We start from the raw sequence: 20,116 nt of genomic DNA on the forward strand, positions 1-20,116 counted from the left end.
TCTCTGTTTTTCCTATTCCTGACACCCAGGCATCCCTGCTGTGCCCCCTCCCCATCTGCCCTCCCAGCCCTGCCCCACTGCCCTCCCAGCCCCACTCCCCCATCTCTTCTCCTCTCCCCTCTCTAGCTGCCCCCATCCCCGTCTCCTTCCATCCCTACCACGTCCTCCTCCCCCATCGTTCCCTCCCCCTTCAGCTCCCCCTTCCCCCAGTCCCTCTTCCCCTCCCCGCCTCTGCCCCATCTCCTCCCCGCCACCGCCCGGCGCCCTCCCCCTCCGCCCGGCTCCGCCCCGCTCGGTACCGCATTGCTGTAGCGCAGGGGGGCACTGCATTGCGCCGGCACGGGCAATAGGGGGACCCCCTCCCAGGGAGATAAAGCCGCCGGAGCCGAAGCGGGCAGCCTCTGCTGTCTGCGCCCGGCGCCGCCGCCGGTAAGAGCAGCCGCCTGCTGCGGCAAGGGGGCCCCGTGGCTTGGGGAGTGGGGGGGATCGGCGGCCGGGGCCGCCTGCAAAGCGGGGATTGCAGCCAGCGACGCCCGGGCCGCGGCTGGCGGCGATGCAGGAGCTTCTCCGGCGCCCCGGGCTCTTCTCGGGCGGGCGGGCGGGCGGGGATCACGCCGGGTTTGACCTTGTGGGGGACCCCCCCTCCGCCCCAGGGAAAGGCAAGAGACTGGGGCGCGCGCTCGGGATTTGCCTGCGGGGCTCATGCCCCGGCTGCAGAAATGGAGTATTAGGTCCCGAGCTGCGCGGAGCTCGCCCAGGCCGGGGCGATCCGGATTTAAAAATAACCCCGGTGAGGGCTGCGTCACCAGACACCAGCAGGTGCTGCGTGCGGGGCGGATTTGACCCTTCGCTGGGGTTGCAAATCACTAGATTTCCCTGGCCCTCCTTCCCCCTCGCAACTAGAGGCCCTTAGTGTCTTTGATCCCGGGGAAAAATATAGCCGAGAGGTTGCTGAAGCGGCTGGTGGTTGCTTATCATCTCGAGCCTATTGCAGCGGGACGACGTGGGCTGCACGCACTTGAAAGAGCTGCCTTCATTTTTGTGCCCTGAGGTGCATTACCATAATGGGCTTCATTTACAAAATGATTTCAGCCAGGTCCATGAAGGTGGGTTGGGACGGTTTGCTCCTGTCTTGCAAGGCTGCTCTCGGGATATAATGGATTGCAGGGTAGGATCTGTATTCCACCAGAAAACTTCCCCTTGTCCTCTTTTGCCTATGAGGACAGAGATGTGAATTTGGATTTTAGTAGGTAAGGAACTCGGCTCCTGTGCTGCACGATTAATGTAGCAGGTGCAGAATCATAGGATCTTGGGAGATGCTGAGGCAGAGAGCGGGATGATAATGCATTTATACCTCCTTTTTATACCTCTTCCATTTTACCTTGCTGTGTGGAAGAAAAGTGGCTGCTGCCTGCTCTGATGGCATGGCTGTTTTCTGCAAGCTTCCAAGCTGCTTCCAGTTCAGCCATGGGGAGAGAAAGCTGAGCATAGGTTATTTTTGTCCATTCCCTTTTGCAGGCATCATACTGTCATCCTAATTGTGAGCTCCTTGGGCTGTCCATGGGGCAGCCCGAGAGGCACTGAATATGTCACAGGACCTCTACCGAGACAAGCCTAGGCAAGAATGGATGCCTGGAAGCAGAACAGGGCATGAAATGGAGGCAGTGCCTAGTAATCAATGGAATTTTTGACACTGAAGCCCCAAGAATAAATGAGTAACGACTCCCTAGAGGTGAGGCTGAGCTGTCAGTCTGGCAAGGTTTCCAGGGCTAACTAGGGCAATGCATTTGGGGCCCCTGTGATGTGTCACTTTTCAACTGGCAATCTCCAGGGGGATAGCCAGACCTATCCCTGGCTTGTTTGCAAAGGCTGAAAAGATGGCGACTTGCATGGGGCTCAGAAAGGTTTACACAACAGGCAGATATAGGACATGAATGGGGTTAGCATCAGCTAGAGCAACTCCAGAGGCGAAGGACTGCTTCCATCCTTGCTACAGAAAAGGGAGGTGGACAGACAAGCCTGACTCTGTTTGGCTACATTCTGGGAGGAGAGTAAAAATCTGCCTCACTAGATAAATTTTGTTGTCATTGTGGCAGTCAGACTGAGCATAGATGAAGCGCTGCCTATGTTTGGCTGTCCTGCGTCTTGCTGTTGCTGTCAGAACCTCTCTTGATGTTCATGTTTGTTCCTCCCCAGCCTCCACCAAAAACACCGCTTTGCTTCCACTCCTTTGCTAGCATCGGCCCTTTCCAGCATCACCTGAGAGGATGGGAAAGGAGAAGACCCATATCAACATCGTTGTCATCGGACATGTGGACTCTGGGAAATCCACCACCACGGGGCACCTCATCTACAAATGCGGAGGCATTGACAAAAGGACCATTGAGAAATTTGAGAAGGAAGCTGCAGAGGTGAGGCCTCTGTCCCTTCTCGTGCCTTCCCCTTTGTCCCCTCGCAAGCAAATGAATGATAGGCAAGCCCTGTAGATCATCCAATCCATTGCCTGCTAGTGGAGGAGCATTCTTTGGAACATATTTCTTTCCTGCTTCCTCTACCTTCCCTCTTCTCTTCTGCTCCCCTTTGTTCCTATTCTCTCTATCTGCCTTTGCTGCTAAGCTTTTCTGACTCCTTTGGCCTTGGGAAAAGATCACATTTTGGCATTGTCACCTTTGTCTCTTTGGTCTCCTGTGGCTGTGGAACAACCTGCCGCATTGTGTCAGTGAGACTAAGAGTTTAGCAATGTGCAAGTGATAACTGGAAATTTATAGGGTTGACAAGTTCTAATGGTAAAGAATAAAGATTCTGGAAGGGAGACAGATGCTTGTGCTGTAAGGCAAAAGCCAACAAAGTTTTTCTTAGGAAGAGATTATTGCATTATTGCCTGCTGTAGGATTACTTGACTTGTAGTCTGAATCACCTGGTTTTGGCTGTTGTTGGAGGTGAGATACTGGGCTAGATGGTCTGACTCAGGCTGGTAAAAACAATTTACATTCTTGGGTTTAGGACTGTGTGTACCGTGTTGACTAGCAGTTAAGGTGGAAAATCTGATCTGAAATATGTGCACTTTGTTCCTTTGTATTATTCCTGTTTCATAAAGACAATAATAATGCCAGTGTAATAATGAGAACATTGTCTGGCTTTTGTCATAGTACTTACAAAGCCAAAATATATAACAAGGGCAAATGCACAGAGTGAAAAGGAAGAAAGACCATTGCAGAATGCTCTTTTTAAGTGGAAAGAACTTGGAACGTGGCATCACTAAATTCTAGTGAAATGAAGTGTTAGCAACCTTGATGCATTATTTTAAAAGGTCTGTGGCCATCATAAATTTGTCTTTTTGTCCATATATACTTTAATTCAATGTGTATATATAGAAAAGGTAGCACTTTTGGTGCGGCTAGTCTTGAATCGACATTTTGCTGTCTCTTAATCCTTTGCATTTATTGAATAAAATCCAAGATAGCTACCTTTTTTCTCAGGCTTGTCATCTGTTCCCTTCCCCCCTCTCTCTCAGCAAGAGCTGCACCCTCTGTCTAAACTCTGTTTTAAAATGGACTGTGCTGTTTTCATAGATATTTTTGTCCTGTAGCCCTTAGTGAGGCTCAGTATAATTAGGTTGTTCTAGATGAGACTGCAGACACTTTAATGGAATGGACACTTTCACTGAGTTGCCAGAATATGCAGAGGCTCGAAGCTGCTATTAATAGCCTATTGACTGAGCTTCCAGACTCCATTTTCTGATGCAGGGCTGTGGATGGGTTTTTCTTTCACTAAGTTGCATTAGGAGGAAATGGAGGCCTGCATGAATTAAAAAACAACAACAGAACAACAACCATCACTGCTCTCATTCCCAGCCCCTTGCCCTCCAAAGCCCATTCTTTTCTTTTCTTCTCTTTTCTTTTCTTTTCTTTTCTTCAAGGACAAAAGATAAAAGGAGAGAATGCTTTACTTGAGTGCAGAGGTTCTAGTAGCTTGGAAGGTTTCTTTATTCCTTATTTTTGATCTCAAAACATAACTGTCCTTGATGCTTAGCTGAATCAAGAAAAATCAGACCGTTTCTGGTATTTAACAGTGGAGTTATTGTGCAAAGCGAGATAATACAGGTTTTTTCTACACCAACTCTGGGTAATTCAGTATACCCAGTGAAAGAACCTAAGGGGTGGGGAGTGTGGAGGGGGGGGGAAATGTTTGTTAAATAAAGGCTCACAATTTGTCCTGTTTGGAGCTGTGCATGACGTTGCAAGGTTTAGTGTGATCCAGCACATATCTGGAAGGCCTACCCCCTCCCTCCATTCCGTTATTTTTTGGAAAAGTAAATAATTCTCTCTCTCTCTGATAATTCTCAATCCTCCCTTTTCCTGAGTGAGGAGGAATGTTGAGCGCATTGCATAAGAAGGCACAGTTGTCTGTTGAAGGTCTGATCTGTGGAGATGAGGGTCAGAACCATCACAAATACATTCAGTTGAGATTCAGATCCCAGGTGTCTATTCCGGGAGGAGACAGTCTGTCAGCATGGTTAAGCTGGCAGAGTGATGGTCTGTGAGCCTGGAGACCTGAGGGTCTCTTAGCTCTACCCATGACCTTCCTTCCTCTATGCCTCAGTTTGTTGATCTGTGAAGTGGGGCTGTTGATATTTTCTGTCTCTTGCAAAGCACATTGAGATCCATGTATGAAAAATGCTATGTAAGAGCTGTGAACTATTGTTCGCTAACTAAAGCGGTTTCTCTGGTACTTTTCTCTGACATAGCCACTATATTTCAACAGGAATTGTTTGCATTAAGAATATCCTCTGTCCTCTTCCATTTGTAACCATGGGCTAGACAAATAAGTCCACAATCTTGGAAAGCTCTTAGCACTTGCTCAGATACCAATTAAAATCGGAATGTCTTGTAGATTAGCTCTCAGGGCCTCTTTGGGGCCTTCCAGGGCCACCAACCCATAGCTAAGGACATTGTGAAGGTGTGCCATAGGAGTGCATGGAAACTCATGCCAGCTTGCTCAGTGACCTTGTTATTTGATCAGAAAAGAGAGCCTTTCTGTTTGTGCCTCATTACAGTTTATTTTAATGTAGCAAAGAGTAGGTTCTTCAACCATTTTAGGACTATACCCATCAACCTCAGTAGTCAGATGCAAGGCCCTCCCCAGTATAAACATGGATACGCAGTCCGTAGTCTATCAAAAATTCGCACTCGACAAATTGCGTGCAGGGGAATCACATCACTACCTCTGGAAGTGACCAGGGCAGCGGTCTAAAGCCGTGATCCAGTGTCTACAGAATCATAGAATGCTAGGACTGGAAGGCTCTCGAGAGGCCATCAAGTCCAGCCCCCTGCCCTCATGGCAGGACCAAGTACTGTCTAGACCATCCCTGATAGACATTTATCTAACCTGTTCTTAAATATCTCCAGAGATGGAGATTCCACAACCTCCCTAGGCAATTTATTCCAGTGTTTGACCACCCTGACCGTTAGGAACTTTTTCCTAATGTCCAACCTAAACCTCCCTTGCTGCAGTTTAAGCCCATTACTACTTTGTCTATCCTCAGAGGCCAAGAAGAACAAGTTTTCTCCCTCCTCCTTATGACACCCTGTTAGATACCTGAAACCGCTATCATGTCCCCGGGGCCTTGCAGAAGTTAATGGGGATCTTTCCATTGACTCTGATGGCAGTGGACCTAACAGAGCAGAACATAAACAGTTCAGTTAGAGATGGTAAACTTTTATGCAGCAATGTTAACTTTCATATCTTAGGACATGAGCCAACAACTAACCACCTGTGGTTAGAAAGAAGCTTCCTCTGTGGGCAGACCATCCGTACTTGCCCCAGGGTTTGTTGCATCTTCCCTGGAATCATCTAGTACTGATTACGATTACAGACAGGATATTTTTGCAATGCATTTGCTATGTTCGCGAGAACTGCACAGGAGGTGGAGAAGCATTCTGTGGCAACTGACCTAGCTCTCTAAATAAGGTCTATTTTTTCTGATTTACAGTATTTCAGGTGTTTTTAAAGACCAGGACATCCACGAACATTAACCCCTTTATTTTTGCAAGATACACCTGAAGAACTGTCAGGCCCCAGCCAAGTAACTACAGCTCATCTGAGCCTATTGCAGTGTTGACACCCCCAGCCTTCGTTTTTACTGGTACAAGGCTCACACCTGGGAGGCATGCACTCTGCTCCAATCCAGGAGGAGAAAGACCAGCTCCCCCTATTGGTGTGAAAGCTTCCATCATGATTTGGCATCAGAAAAGGCTGGAGGGAGGAGATGGAGAAGGTAGAGCCAACACATGGCAAAACCTAAGTTAGTGGCTTCCCCAGCTATACGTGCCGATTGAGACATAAGGGGAAGACACAAGTTGTGAATGAATATGTGGGTATAATGGTAAATCAGGGGTGTCCAATAGGAATTCAAAGATCACCACACTTGTGGCTGTCGTTTTTCCATGTTCACCCCATGCCCCCCCACTGAATAAATGCCCTCCCCCACTCACAGCCAGGCATCCCCAGCCCCTTCTGTTCTCATTCAATGCCGGTGACTCACCAGAGCCACCACCAGGTCCATTGCCACATGCGCCTCTCTCTCCAAGCAGTGGGGCACATGCGCAGAGCTGGCAGATGGCACTCCCTGCGTGCGGCTCTCAGGAGGAGCTGCATTTAAAGACTCCAAGAGCCGCTTGCAGCTTGAGAGCCGTCTTTGCCACAGCGCAGTGGCCTACTGGCCACATGTGGTGAGCGGTGAGCATATTGGACACCCCTGTGCTGAATTAACAAAGCCCTACAACAAAGGGAACGTAATTTTACCCATTTGCTAAAAAATCACAGTCTGATTTTCTCTAGGAGCAAGGCCTGTGATACTGTGATGGTATTGACTTTGGTTAGCTCCATCTAGCATGGTTTTGTGCATTAGATACCTCTGGCTATATTTTCATCCATTAGTCAGCAATGTCACTGCATAGTGTTGCTCATGAATTCATTCATTGCTTAGCAACATCACATTGCTTTTTTACCCATCCACCAACACTGTCGCATCAGCATCTCATTGATTTCATCCATCAGACATTGTATGGTGGGGTTGCTCATTTCAGCTATTGTCTGGCTACGCTGACTCCTGGACTTCTGGGTTGAGAAACAGCATTTTCTGCTGGCCAGCAATGTTGTATAGTTCACCTAATAGCCAGCAATATTGGGGCAGGATATTTCCAGGATTGCACCGTAATGATTGACCATCATTTGCTTTTTGTCTGAAAGAAGAGCGTATTTGCTTCAATACAGATTAAAGCCACGGGGGAGCCTGTATTAAGTGTGGCTGTGTTCTGTAGGCAGAGGTTCTGCTGGGAATTATCTGTTGACTGTGACTTGAACTCTGTAGCGGAGACAGAGGTCGCGACAATATATAGCGAGGGAGGCAGGCAGCATAGAAAGGAACAGTGGAGTGGGGTAGAAAGAAAAAGGGCCGACATTCAGCACACACACAGCTTTCTATATTCTCCCACCCTTTTGCCACAGAAAATCTGTCCTTGCTTCTGGGTGCAAAAGAGACTCTACCTGCGAATAGTTTGAAGATGTTCGTTCCCTGGGTAAAAAAGAAAAAATGTTTGAAGTGTAAGCAGCGCAAGAAAACGATGCAGGGCCCAACTGCAGGAATGAAACATCACAAGGAGAATTGCTTATAGGGAGAAAATGGTGTGGATATCAACTGCTTAGAAATGGAAATAATTCATTTTGCAATGCATCATTCTTCAAGACTCTCTTTGCCTTTCTGTATAAATGTGATTTGACAAGTAAACTCCCAAGCTGTTTGGTGTGTTGGATGCTGCTAGAAAATGGCGTTTAGCTCAGTTAATCCTCATAGCTCATTGAATTAGTAGTTAACTAGGTTTTGAATCTATCACTCAAATGTGTGGCACAGAAGGCTGCAGTAAGAGAAATCTAGAGTTGCAGTTGCCACTGTGAGTCATTTTCTTATTTTATTTCACATAATACCTGCCCTTTATTTTGGAACATCATGGTACCAGACCAGAATGGTGATGCCTGAAGTCTATTCCCTATTTTACTTCAGCATTACTCAGCTTTTCCAATGGAACACCATTCTGTACACGCTTTCTTCAAAAAATAGAAGCACCAGTGAGTTCAATGGGGCTTACTCAAAAATTAAGTGCACTATAAGCACAGCCAGTCTTAGCTTTATTTTATTTTATTTTATTTTATTTTATTTGGTAACTCAATTTTAATCAGGTTTTTTTTTTGGTGATTTAAATCACTCTATTTTGCCAGCTGACCATGTTTCTGAGCTGAGGTTTCTCATCAGCTGCTCTTCTCTCTTTCTTTTTTGAATCACTTGCTAGATGGGAAAAGGCTCCTTTAAATATGCCTGGGTGCTGGACAAGCTGAAGGCTGAGCGCGAGCGTGGGATCACCATTGACATCTCCCTGTGGAAGTTTGAGACCACCAAGTACTACATCACCATCATTGATGCCCCTGGCCACAGGGACTTCATCAAGAACATGATCACGGGGACCTCACAGGTGAGCACGACGAGAGGAGGCGTGGAAGGATTGGAGGACTTAAAAGTGAAAATGTGTTGTGGTGGTGGGTGGCCCTGGCAGGGGGACAGAGCAGCTGAGTGACACCCTGCGGAGTGGGTAGGTGGGTGGGCAGTGTCTATGCATACTTTTTGAAACCCTAATTAGGGGAGTTCTGTTGACCTGGCATCGCTCCAGAATCCAACAGAGCCAATCGAAACAATCAGGAACCTCTTTCATCTGAACATCGTACGTCAGCAGTTTTTAAAATCCCCAAAGGCCGCACCTACAACCTCCTCCTGTATGGGAGTGTTGCTGGGGCAGCAAGGACTGTGAAACCCTGGCTGTGACTTAGCGTTTTAGGGCCAGGAGAACCATTAGATCTGATCTCCTGTATATTACAGGCCATTAGATTTCACCCCCATATGGAGTCCAGTAGCTTCCTTCGCATGGTGGCAGTACAGTGAGCGGTAGACTCATCCACTGGTAACCAGTGTGCTTGGGGCCCTTCTGTGTCTGGCCAGACCTAGCCATTAATTTCAGAGCTCCCCACCATTGATTTCCTCCCAGTTGGATGTAACCAGCCCTGATTGGCCACTGGCTGTTACAGAACTCTCTGCAGCCAGAGGGTTGGAGGAGACAAGAGTGAGGGGAGTCCCATTGTAGTAGTTAAGGTCTGAAAAGTGCTTTAAAATCCTTGGGTGAAGATGCGAACAAAATGCAAAGTGTGACTACGGAACTAACACTGCTGAGCAACGTGTAGAGTCGTTAGACTCATTTCAGAGGCAGAAAACCTGGAAACAGAGAGTGATCAAGCAGCTTGCTTGGCATCCCAGAGCAGGGTCAGCAAAAATGCCAAAGGTAGAACCCAGGAGTCTGGACTCCCAGTCCCCCACTTATGTCACCCCCTCTATAATCAGATGGCCAAGGACGCTGGTGAACATAGCAAGGTTCCTGCATGCCCTCCCCTTTGTGCATGGGCTGGGTTCCAGTGCAGCAGCCTAGAAGGCTGGCATGGCATGGCGGTTCATACGTCCTCAGTTCCTTTCGCCTGGTCTGTGCATCCTCTGTTCCTTTGGCTGTCCAGTGCAAGGAGGAAACCGCTTAATCCCAGCTCCTCTCAGAAGCATGTGAGTTTGTGCAAAGTTTTTGTTAGGAGTGGGATGAAGTTTTGGAGTCCCAAGCATCTGAATGATGGCTTTTCCTGGTCCTGCCTGGCCTCAGTCCATTCCAGGCAGGAAAGCTTTTACAACCGCTTAAGCTCAGATTGTTTGACTGGCCAAGTAAGGTCCTGGGTCTTCCCTTCACTCAGGGCTACCTTTGTTTTTCTCTTTGGCATGTCATGTTCGTGGGGCCTAACTATTTGGCTGAGAAGCCAGAGGCCTCTGTGACTTTTAGGAGCTGCTCTTGAGGTAGCCGATGGTGGTGGTGTGGAGGAGGGATTTTTGAGATCAGCGCAGAGTGGCCATCCTTGCTTGCCTACCTGGAGGCTGGTGGTAGTTTTCCCCTGATCACACCACCAGCTGCTCCCACTACAAAGGAACAAAAGCCAAGTGGTCACTTTAAACTGGGATCTTGCCATTCATTGGCACATTGCAGAACTGCTGGCCTGACCATGCAGCGCTCTTGCAAAACACTCCGGCCACGGCTACACTCACACATTTTTTTCAACAAATTTGGAGTTTTGTCAACAAAACTCACTGCACGTCCACACACAAAATGCAGTGTTGGCAGCCGGTCAAGAAAACTGAGCACATTCGCTGACAGTTTTCTGCCCCTCTCAGGTGAGGAAGAGCACCTTTATCAATAGATTCTGTTGACAGAAAAGCTGTATGGATGCTCGGGGGGTGGGGGGGGTTGCCGTCTATTGACATACAGGGCTTCAGGACACTGGGCAGCCCTGTCTGCTGTGCTTTCGGTTGGCTGTTTTATCAAGAGACCAGCCAGGCAGTCCAGCCGCACTGTGGACAGAGCAGATCACTCTTCCAATCCGCTTTAGTGTATGGCCGCAATCTGCCAAAGACGTTTTGTTGGAAATTGTCTTCCAGCAGAAACATCTGTTGACAGATGTTTCCAACATAGCCGTAGCCCCTAACACAGAAACCCTGTACTCCTATTGGCCTATCGTGATGAATGCCCATCGGTGATGTAGACAGGAGGCATCACACCAAGGTTCAGGGGCCCCTGTTGCATACACGCCAGCTACAGTTAATTTCTGGGACACTGCTGAGTTTCTGCATGAGGTGTGGAAGCACAAACAGCCCAAGCTGTTTAGGAACAGCAGGGGAAAGCGCAGGTTTAGGTCCTATTAGGGAGGAGACCGTGCAGAAGTGTTGCAACTAGCCTGAGCATTCTGTGTCCGGAAATGCTAAGCAGAATGGGGCTGCAGAGCCTTGGGAATCACAGCCGATGCATGGCCTGCCTTGCAGTCCCTACCACAGGCCTGGTTCGGAGCAGTGTGCGGCAGCTGCAAACTCTTGGACCTACTTCATGAGATGGCTGTGACAAAATATAGCGATCACTGGGTCCCCCTCTGAGCGGGAAATGTACCCGGGTGAGCCTTATCTGTGGCTCTTTGGTCTGCAGTTCCAAAGACAAATTCTTCCTTGAGCACGACCATGTTAAAATGTACCCTGACCACCTCTGTTCCGCAGCTCAGCGTACAGAACACATCCAGGTCCCATGTGGATAACAGGGGTCATTCCCTGGGAGTTGGATTAGCCTTGAATGACTTCATACAGTGAGAGAACCCATCTCCTGTGGGTTAATCTCATGGTGCTCAGCTGGGGCTGTGTGTTGCCTTCTCGTGCTTGCAGACAGCTTCCATCTCAGTCCCTCTCTGCAGCTGAGGAGGGAATGTAGCTCTGGGAAAAGGGGATAGATAATGGTAGGCTGGATTTGTGCGTTTGGAGTTTGATCTTAAAGTCCACTGAGGTGAGTTGTAAGATTTCCTTTGCCTTCCATGGGCTTTAGATCAGGCCCTTGCTGTGCACCTCTGGATGGCTGAGCTGGGACCCTGGTGGAAATTCCAGGTGAACTTGAGTTGGATGGACTCCTCCTGGTCCCCCAGCCCACACCACAGAACCTAGCCCAGTTGGGAGTAACACAGTCAGCACAGCAGGGTTATAGGGGTGGTGGTTTCCATAGCACCTGCACAAATAAGCCTGTTCCCATGGAGTGCTCCTTTGGGACCTGGGCAGTACTCACACTGGTGTAATTAGGAGCAGTGTTTTAACCCTTGATGAGCACTGCAGAGAGGTGTTGGACAGGAGCCAGGCTCACCCCATTCCATGGGTGTTGGGCAGCCCATCCTCAAGCAATAAGAGACTGAATGGATCAGTAGGGTCTGAGATTCCATTCGTGTTCCTGTCTGGCTCCCAGTCGCTAGTGGGTGAAGGCTGCACGTGCATTAATGAACTTGCCTTCACAACACCCTTGTAAGGCAGGAGTGTATTATTGGGGTACGCCTTTGCTTCAGGGAAGATCAACCCTACTACGGTCGATCTTCCTGAGTTTGATGTAGTGCATCTTGTAGGGATGGGCAGGGTGCTGGACTTGATGACTTCCTGAGGTCCCTTCCAGCCCTAGAACTCTCTGATTCTATGATGTGCTTAAATGGAATTTACAGGGCCCCTGCGTTGGCACCAGTACTCCAGCCCCTCGTTAGGAGTAAGGGAAGTCGATGGGAGTGAACGCTCCTGTCCATGTCCCTCAGTGGAGACGGTGCAGAAACCTGAATTAAGGTACATCGGCTCCAGTTACATAATTAATGTAGCCGGAATTGTGTACCTTCATTCAGCCTTGTACTGTAGTGCAGGCCTGCCCCGAGTCGCCTTTCACATCCAGGGAACTGAGGCACAAAAGAATCGATGATTTGCTGAAGATCACCTGTGGCAAACGCAGGAGCATGAGCTAGAAATCTCAAGTACCAGGCTCTGGCCTGTATCAGAAGAGCATCTTCTCTCCCTAGTGCGATAGCAAATCATTTCTTAATAGGACAGAGCTGGAGGGCAGGAGGAGACGTGCTTTCAAGAGGAAGATGCTGTGTTACTTGTCACCTTGGCTAGTGGGAGCAGCCTGGGGCATCAGAGAGGGAACTTGTATGGAGAGGGTATTACAAACTATTTCCCTTAGGCAGCACCGAAGCACAGGCGGAGGACAGCTCTGCTTTGGGCTGGCGGCAACGCCTGACCTGCTTTGCCTTTCTTGCTCCCAGGCTGACTGTGCCGTGCTGATCGTTGCTGCTGGCGTGGGCGAATTCGAAGCTGGCATCTCCAAGAACGGGCAGACCCGGGAACATGCCCTGCTGGCCTACACGCTGGGTGTCAAGCAGCTCATCGTGGGCATCAACAAGATGGATTCCACCGAGCCGCCCTACAGCGAGAAGCGCTACGACGAGATTGTCAAGGAGGTCAGCGCCTACATCAAGAAGATCGGCTACAACCCTGCCACCGTCCCCTTCGTGCCCATCTCTGGCTGGCATGGGGACAACATGCTGGAGCCCTCTCCCAACGTAAGTGTGCGCGTGTACGGAGCCAGACTCGCCTCTTGGCGCTCTCAAGGCCGGGCAGAGGCTGACCTTTATGCCGCGTCAGTGTTTCTCAACCTTTTTTTCATGAAGTAACTTTTTTTTTTTAAAGTACCTGGTACCTACAATTTTCAGACACAATTTTTTTCTCCCCTTGCAACGCATTTGTTCTGCTCTATCAGAGCCAGTTGTACTGCAGTGTTGTGTCACTAGTATGTTTTGTGTTGTAGAACTTCTGAAAAGCTTTTCTGAATAACTGCCTGAATACCACAGAGCTGTGGTTCTCAAACTTTCCCGAGAAGTGTAGCCTTTCAGGAGTCTGATGGGATCGCACGAGATCAAAGTTTCCCCTCACTTCTTAAAAAGTACTTGCTTCCAAAGTAAGACCTTAAAAATCAAAAGTGTTGCAACACACTATTCCTGACAAATTGCTTACCTTCTCGTGTTTACCATAAAATTATAAAATACATGAATTAGAACATAAATATTGTATTTACATCTGGGTGTGTAAAACACAGAGCAGTACAAACAAGTCGTTATTGGAAGTTTGTTTGTACTGACATTGATAATGCTTTTTATGTAAGTCTGTTGTAAAACTAAGCAACTAGCTGGCTGAGTTGATGTATCCCCCGGAAGACCTCTGAGTACCCCAGTGGGTACAGGTATCCCTGGTTGAGAGGTACTGTGCTTTGTCACGTGAATGCAAATTCCACCCCCCCGCCACGATGTGAAATGAGCTGTATTGCAAAGCCAGAGCTTGGTCCTCCAGCGTTAATCCACCTGAGCGAATGTAAACGGGCCTTGTGGTCAGGGTTATTGCCTGGGATTGGGCTGCTGCCATGGGCAGAAGTGCAAACATCCGCAGGAGCCAACTCAAGTGTCTTCTCTCTAGGGATTTAATTTGAAGGCCTTTGGTTCCTAGCAACCAGATCCATCCAAAGCCCTCATCAAACTCAGGAGACCAAAACAGGCTTTTGTGCAGTATTTCTTCTGTGCGGTGGCACAAATTAGGTCATGCCCTTGCAGTGGCTTCCTTATTCTCTCTCTGGATGAGTCTCTGTGGCAACCCAACACTCCTGAGTGTGTGTCTTTGTAACTGCCCACGGGCGGGCTTGAACCTCTGACTTCTGGAGCTTAGTGCAGGAGTCTCTACAGCTTGAACTACAAGCCATCTGGCTCTCAGCTAAGGCTGTAGAGGAGACTCGTTGTTTCTCTGTGTAAGTGGTCTAGGCGCCACAACACGTGACAGGGACCTGTACGTGGGTTCCATCTACGCTATGCGGAAGGTGGACCTACCAGGAATGCACCAAATCGAACTATAAGGGCTTCTCAGTAACCCCTGGACTCCTCGATATCACAAGAAGTAAACCTCAATATCTGTGAGGCCGGCCAGGTAAGTCGATTGCAGATAAGTCGATTCTAGCTACACAATTACTGTAGCTGGAACTACGTATCTACAATAGACTAATGTCTAGTGTGGACCTGGCCTAAGAAGTGAGCAATGGAAGTGGCACTCCATTGGCTTATCCCTGGGGTTCCTTGTAGGGTTGTGCCCACTTGACTTTCAAGTGACCCAAACAGCGGAGTTTTCCCGCACCCTATTCTAAATGGCCCTTTTTGTCTCAGCTGACTCCTGATCCTATGTCGTGAGCAGGGCTGGAGATTCTCGCTCCTGCCTCAGCGTTTGTATGCTGGACAGATGTGCGGCTGCATTGTTCTCCTGTTTCCACCGTAGCCCTCACTGCTCCACACAGAGCGTATTATTTCATTCACTCTTTTAACTCAGCCGCCTCCCCCATTCTCCTGCTCTGCTCTGACCCTCTTTGTTCATACCTTTTGGATGATGTGCTGCCCAGAATGGAAGGTGCTATTTTGGGGACAGTCTGCGTCGTAGCAGGACCAGCTCCTTCCCCTATAAGGCAGGTGACCTTGCCCTGAGCTGGTTCTGCCTACTGCCACACAGCCGGGCCCCTTCATCAGACACCCCCCTCTCCAGCATATGTTGGTGGCCCATTTTTTTGTGTGGCAAAATCTCCATATGAAAATTAACTTCACTTCCCCCACAGCTCACCAGAGATAGGAGAAGAAGAGAAGTTGCTCTTCACCATGGAGACAGTGATAAAGAGAAACATCTAATCTCTTGTCTTGCAGCAGCTGCTTCACAATGGGTGTGACATTAGCGCTTGCCAGAGGCCTCCTGCAGTGGTCAGTACTCCCTTTGCCTAGCAACTGTCTCCTATTAGAGTGACACTCATATAGGGAAGGTTTTTGATGGAAAAAACTAACCATGCCCCATGAGAAAGAAGGGTCCAGGGGTTTGGCTCCTGGTCTGGCACCTGTGAGCCCCAAGTTCAGTTCTTTGGGCTGGTACAGATTCCCTCAGTGACCTTGGGCATGTCACTTAACCCCTCTGTTCCCTAGCTGGAAAAAGGTGGGTAATAGCAGTGCCCTTTCAAACATGGCTGCAGTCAGTATAAAGACTGTGGAGTGCTCAGATATGTTATGCAAAGCAGCTCAGTTAAAGGAGTTCCTGGCTGTAATTACATGCATAACAATGGATCTTTATTCAAATACCACCAAACCCACCTAGGGCAGCCTAGTCACAAGAGGCCCCAGCTTAGCCCAGAAGAGACTATCTTGTCCCCTGGGACAGGCAAGCTGCCCTTCTGACTGAGCGTCTAATGGAGTGAGGGGGTAAAGGTCAGTCTTGGTCAGTGCAAGGAAAGTTCCAGGAGTTCTCGATTAGACTCAAACTAGACAGGAATCCAAATGTCACCAGTTGCTGGGTGGGGAAGATGATCCCAAGAACCCCTCCTATTAATAGGTTAGGCAGTGGTGCGCAGAGATATTTTTTTTTTCATCTCACTTTAAGAGTGAGCCTGGCCCATTCATCTGAACAGAGCTTGGAGCATTTTCAAAATGCTGCTCCTTGGTTGTGCAAAATGTCTGTGCAGAAACAGCTTTTGCCTGCCAAACAAAGGCAGCTGTCTCTGGGGTGGGCCACTGGCAGCTGCTGGAACTGCATGTTAGAATGCCCCAGTCAACTGAAACTGCAGCAGAAGCTTGGGTGGGTAGAATTCTGGTGTCACTACCCGTGAACCCACCACAAGACCTTTAACGTGGCTTCATCAGGCTGAGTAAAGAGCTATTCCAAAGGTGTGGCGCACGCTGGCCCAGATCTAGCAAAGCGCTTAAGCCCATGCTTAATTTTAAGCATCTGAGTTCATCCTTACTTGCTGACATTGTTGGAAGGCAGCCAGTGCCCACAGCAGTTTTCAGGATCAGGCTCTGCAAGTTACCAGGACCTCAGCCTTAGTTTTCCTGAAAAGATGAAGCAAGCACACCTCCCTCTCCTCTTAGAGGAGGGTTACAGCTAGAAGCAGCATCTCCATTGCTCTCTTTTCAGTGAAGACTTGATTTCTTTTTCCCACCCCCATTTTCTGGCTGAGCTCCATTACAGCCCAGGCCGTCACATGACTGGTCTGGCTCTGAAATCACATGCCCAGGGCACACAGCCTTTGTGGGATTAGAATCCATGAAACTGATAGAACACCTGGCAGCTTCAGTCTCTGTGCCTTGTCGTGGCCTCATCCAAGTGAAATAGGACCCAGCTTGCCTGTGTATGATACAGGAGATCTATGAGAAACAGTTGTTTGGGACCAGTCCCCAGGTTATACTTGGGAAGCAGTGACGCTATCGAAAGCAGCATGTCCTGGCCGGCAGCAGAAGGTTCGGTCCTAAACTCACCACTGCCTCTCCACGCCACTTCCACTCCTGTATCTGCTCCTGCTGTCAGACAGACGCTGCTGGAACCAGATGGGGTTGCTTGATTTAGCCTGTGCCCAGCAGTTTCGGGGTTAAATATAATGCATTCCACTGAAGTGGGTTCCTAGGCCTCTCTTGGTTGTACACTCTCGGGACAGCTCTGCAGCTCACTGGAGTTAGGAGAGAAGCACCCCTGGGTTTCAGTGGGCTCTGGATCAGGGCCTCAGAGGTGCTGAGTACCCAAACTTTTAACCGACGGAAGTGGGGGAAGCAGCAGCCTCTCAGCCTACTGTGAATGGTGCTGGGACTCTGAGGCAGGATCACAGTGCATGACGAGCAGCAGCCTTGTCTCCCTTTGGGCCACGGTGTGTCTCATGAATCTCTATTGTTCAGAGGAAGAACATGGAGCAGTGTCAGCCCAGGGAGCCCCAGCAGTGACATCCCAGGCGTCTGGATGTCTCAGAACCTGCATTTTTAAGGGACTGAGAAATGGGCTTTTCCCTTCCCCTGGCAGAACTGTGGTGCCTAGAAGCCATTCCCGCTGCAGGGCGGGGGTCTTGAGCGAAGCCCATCGACTCCCATGGGTGGCAGTCCAATATCAGACTTGCCATCAGGCCAATCTGACGAGCAACCTGCCCCTCTAACAGGAATCTCCCGGCTCCAGCGTGGAAGGCAGGGTTTCATTAGTAAAGAAAGAAGCGCGGGGACAGCTAGCACCTTGGCGCTCTCTCCATCTGCCCCAGGGGCCTCTCCCTAAGAAATACCATCTGAGCAATTCCTCAGAATCATCTTCGAAAGGACCTGAGGCTTCTCCCTGGAGTTTCCAGCTGGGAGCGAGTGGCTCCTGCAGTTCCAGGGTCCTGCAACACGAGGTCACTGGGCTCTGGCTCTCTCTGTCCCAGCCAGGGGTGTGGACAAAGGCATGAAACTCAATCTGGAAACCCTTGCCTGTTCTCTCTTACGCGGGCAGGAGGAGGAGGCAGCCGCAGGGCTGGAGGCCAGCCCACCCACTGCAGCTTTGACCTTCCCTGCTGCACAGGTGGCAAAGCTCCTCCATGCACAGTCACTAGCCAGAGCATGTGGGGCTCAGGGGTGCTGCCCTTCTTGGGGCAGCTGAGCCATTTCAATCCAACGTAGCAGCCGTTTCTGCCTTTCCTCTGGTGTGATTATTGTACCCTCTGTCTACCCGAGCCACAGGTCCCTGCAGCTGGGAGTTTAGGTCTGCCAGCCCCTTCTGGCGCCATAGACCCAGGCCACAAAATCAGCTGGTCTTGGTTTCAGCCAGTGACTCTGCCCTCCACCAAATTAAACTCCAACCTGGACAAGAGTCCAATTAGCAGCGTAGGTTCTGGCCTCTGCGCCCTATAATTTTAACCCTTCCCTGCCTAGACATTGCACCCCCAGAAGCTGATACTGTTCTCACAAGCCAGTCGTGGCCCTCAAATTAGATCAGGCAAAAGTGCTTTGTATTTTAAAAAAAAAAAAAAAAAAGAGAGAGAGTTTGAACCGGCAGGAACACTGGGGATGGGAGATGGAGCTACGCCTTATGGAGAACAGTCACTGCTAGTGCCTCAGGGAGGGTTGGGTACCTGGAAGGAAGCAGAGGGGCCTGGTGGAATACCGAGAAGCCCTCCAAGCAGAGAGGGCAGGAATTTTTGTGCTGCATACTTGAGAAGGCAGCGAAGGGCTTGCTGGAGTGTGACCATCCCAGGACCGACCTGGATGAACTCTGCCAGGGTCCCACCTGCCATATAGCTCCTCCCATCCCATGGGTCCACCTCCGAATACATCAGAAAGCCCTAAAGTTGAGACCATTCATAGGGATAGCAGGGTTAGCAGACTTCAGAGTCAAGCCTGGACACTGAGGCTACGTCTACACGTGCACCCAACTTCGAAATAGCTTATTTCGATGTTGCGACATCGAAATAGCCTATTTCGATGAATAACATCTACACATCCTCCAGGGCTGGCAACGTCGATGTTCAACTTCGACGTTGCTCAGCCCAACATCGAAATAGGCACAGCGAGGGAACGTCTACACGCCAAAGTAGCACACATCGAAATAAGGGAGCCAGGCACAGCTGCAGACAGGGTCACGGGGCGGACTCAACAGCAAGTCGCTCCCTTAAAGGGCCCCTCCCAGACACACTTTCATTAAACAGTGCAAGATACACAGAGCCAACAACTAGTTGCAGACCCTGTATATGCAGCACGGACCCCCAGCTGCAGCAGCAGCAGCCAGAAGCCCTGGGCTAAGGGCTGCTGCCCACGGTGACCACAGAGCCCCGCAAGGGCTGGAGAGAGAGTATCTCTCAACCCCCCAGCTGATGGCCGCCATGGAGGACCCCGCTATTTCGATGTTGCGGGACGCGGATCGTCTACACGTCCCTACTTCGATGTTGAACGTCGAAGTAGGGCGCTATTCCCATCCCCTCATGGGGTTAGCGACTTCGACGTCTCGCTGCCTAACGTCGATTTCAACTTCGAAATAGCGCCCGACGCGTGTAGACGTGACGGGCGCTATTTCGAAGTTAGTGCCGCTACTTCGAAGTAGCGTGCACGTGTAGACGCAGCTTGAGTGTTACCCTGCTTGGCAGCACCGGTTGGGAAGCATCACCGGGTCAACAGCTTCCTCCCCGCCTTACAGTTGTGTCACCACTGACACCCATTGAAAGTGGAGGAGCAATGCTACCAGATCAGAGGGGCAGCAGTAGATACCCCCTGCGGTGTGTGACTTTGCTGGGTATCAGAGCGGCAAGCCCCAATGACACAGGGGAGAAGCAGAATCCATAGTATGTAGAAACAAGCATGTCTGGCATGGCAAGTGCACCTCGGGGGGAAAACAGGAGCGTTTTCCTAGTCTGTCTGTTGGATAAAGGGTCATTTTGCCTTCTGATGGTGCCCAATCCTACCCCTCAGCTGCACCTAGTGGATGGTTTGTGATCTATGTTCTGAACTGCCCCCCAAATACTGAAGTAGTTTGGGGCTGGAAGTGCCAGAGGAGCTAACAGTGGGGGGCCTTGGCAGTCCTGGGCTTTCTGATCGCCCATCATTAGGACCCTACCGAATTCATGGCCAAGAAAAATGCATCATGGACCCTGATAGCTGGTTGTCTTCCGTGAAATCTGGCCTTTTGTGTGTCTTTACTCAGTACTATACAGCCCAGCATTTCTCAAATTCAGGGTCCCCCAGGAGGGAGTTGCAGCATGGTGGCAATATTGCCATGCTTATTTTTCTGGTGCCTTCAGAGCTGGACAGCCAGAGGGTGGTGGCGCTTGGCCAGTGCCAAGCTCTGAAG

General features: G+C 49.8%; 1 protein-coding gene across 2 annotated transcripts in view; it reads left to right on the top strand.

Annotated features, from left to right (window-relative positions):
• The first annotated feature begins 274 nt into the window (after positions 1 to 274).
• Positions 275 to 20,116, top strand: part of EEF1A2 (eukaryotic translation elongation factor 1 alpha 2) — a 32,051-nt gene continuing 12,209 nt past the window's right edge. The window contains exons 1-4 of one of the 2 annotated variants that reach the window (XM_075011416.1): positions 275 to 429; positions 2,197 to 2,411; positions 8,349 to 8,528; positions 12,742 to 13,038. In XM_075011416.1, coding sequence (XP_074867517.1) covers positions 2,268 to 2,411; positions 8,349 to 8,528; positions 12,742 to 13,038 — 621 coding nt within the window. In that variant the 5' untranslated portion in view covers positions 275 to 429; positions 2,197 to 2,267. Of the gene's footprint in view, positions 430 to 1,709; positions 1,733 to 2,196; positions 2,412 to 8,348; positions 8,529 to 12,741; positions 13,039 to 20,116 lie in introns of those variants that run through there. The other variant, XM_075011417.1, reaches the window with a different exon arrangement.

The sequence above is a fragment of the Carettochelys insculpta genome, chromosome 17, assembly GCF_033958435.1.
Source record: "Carettochelys insculpta isolate YL-2023 chromosome 17, ASM3395843v1, whole genome shotgun sequence".
Lineage (NCBI taxonomy): Eukaryota > Metazoa > Chordata > Testudines > Carettochelyidae > Carettochelys > Carettochelys insculpta.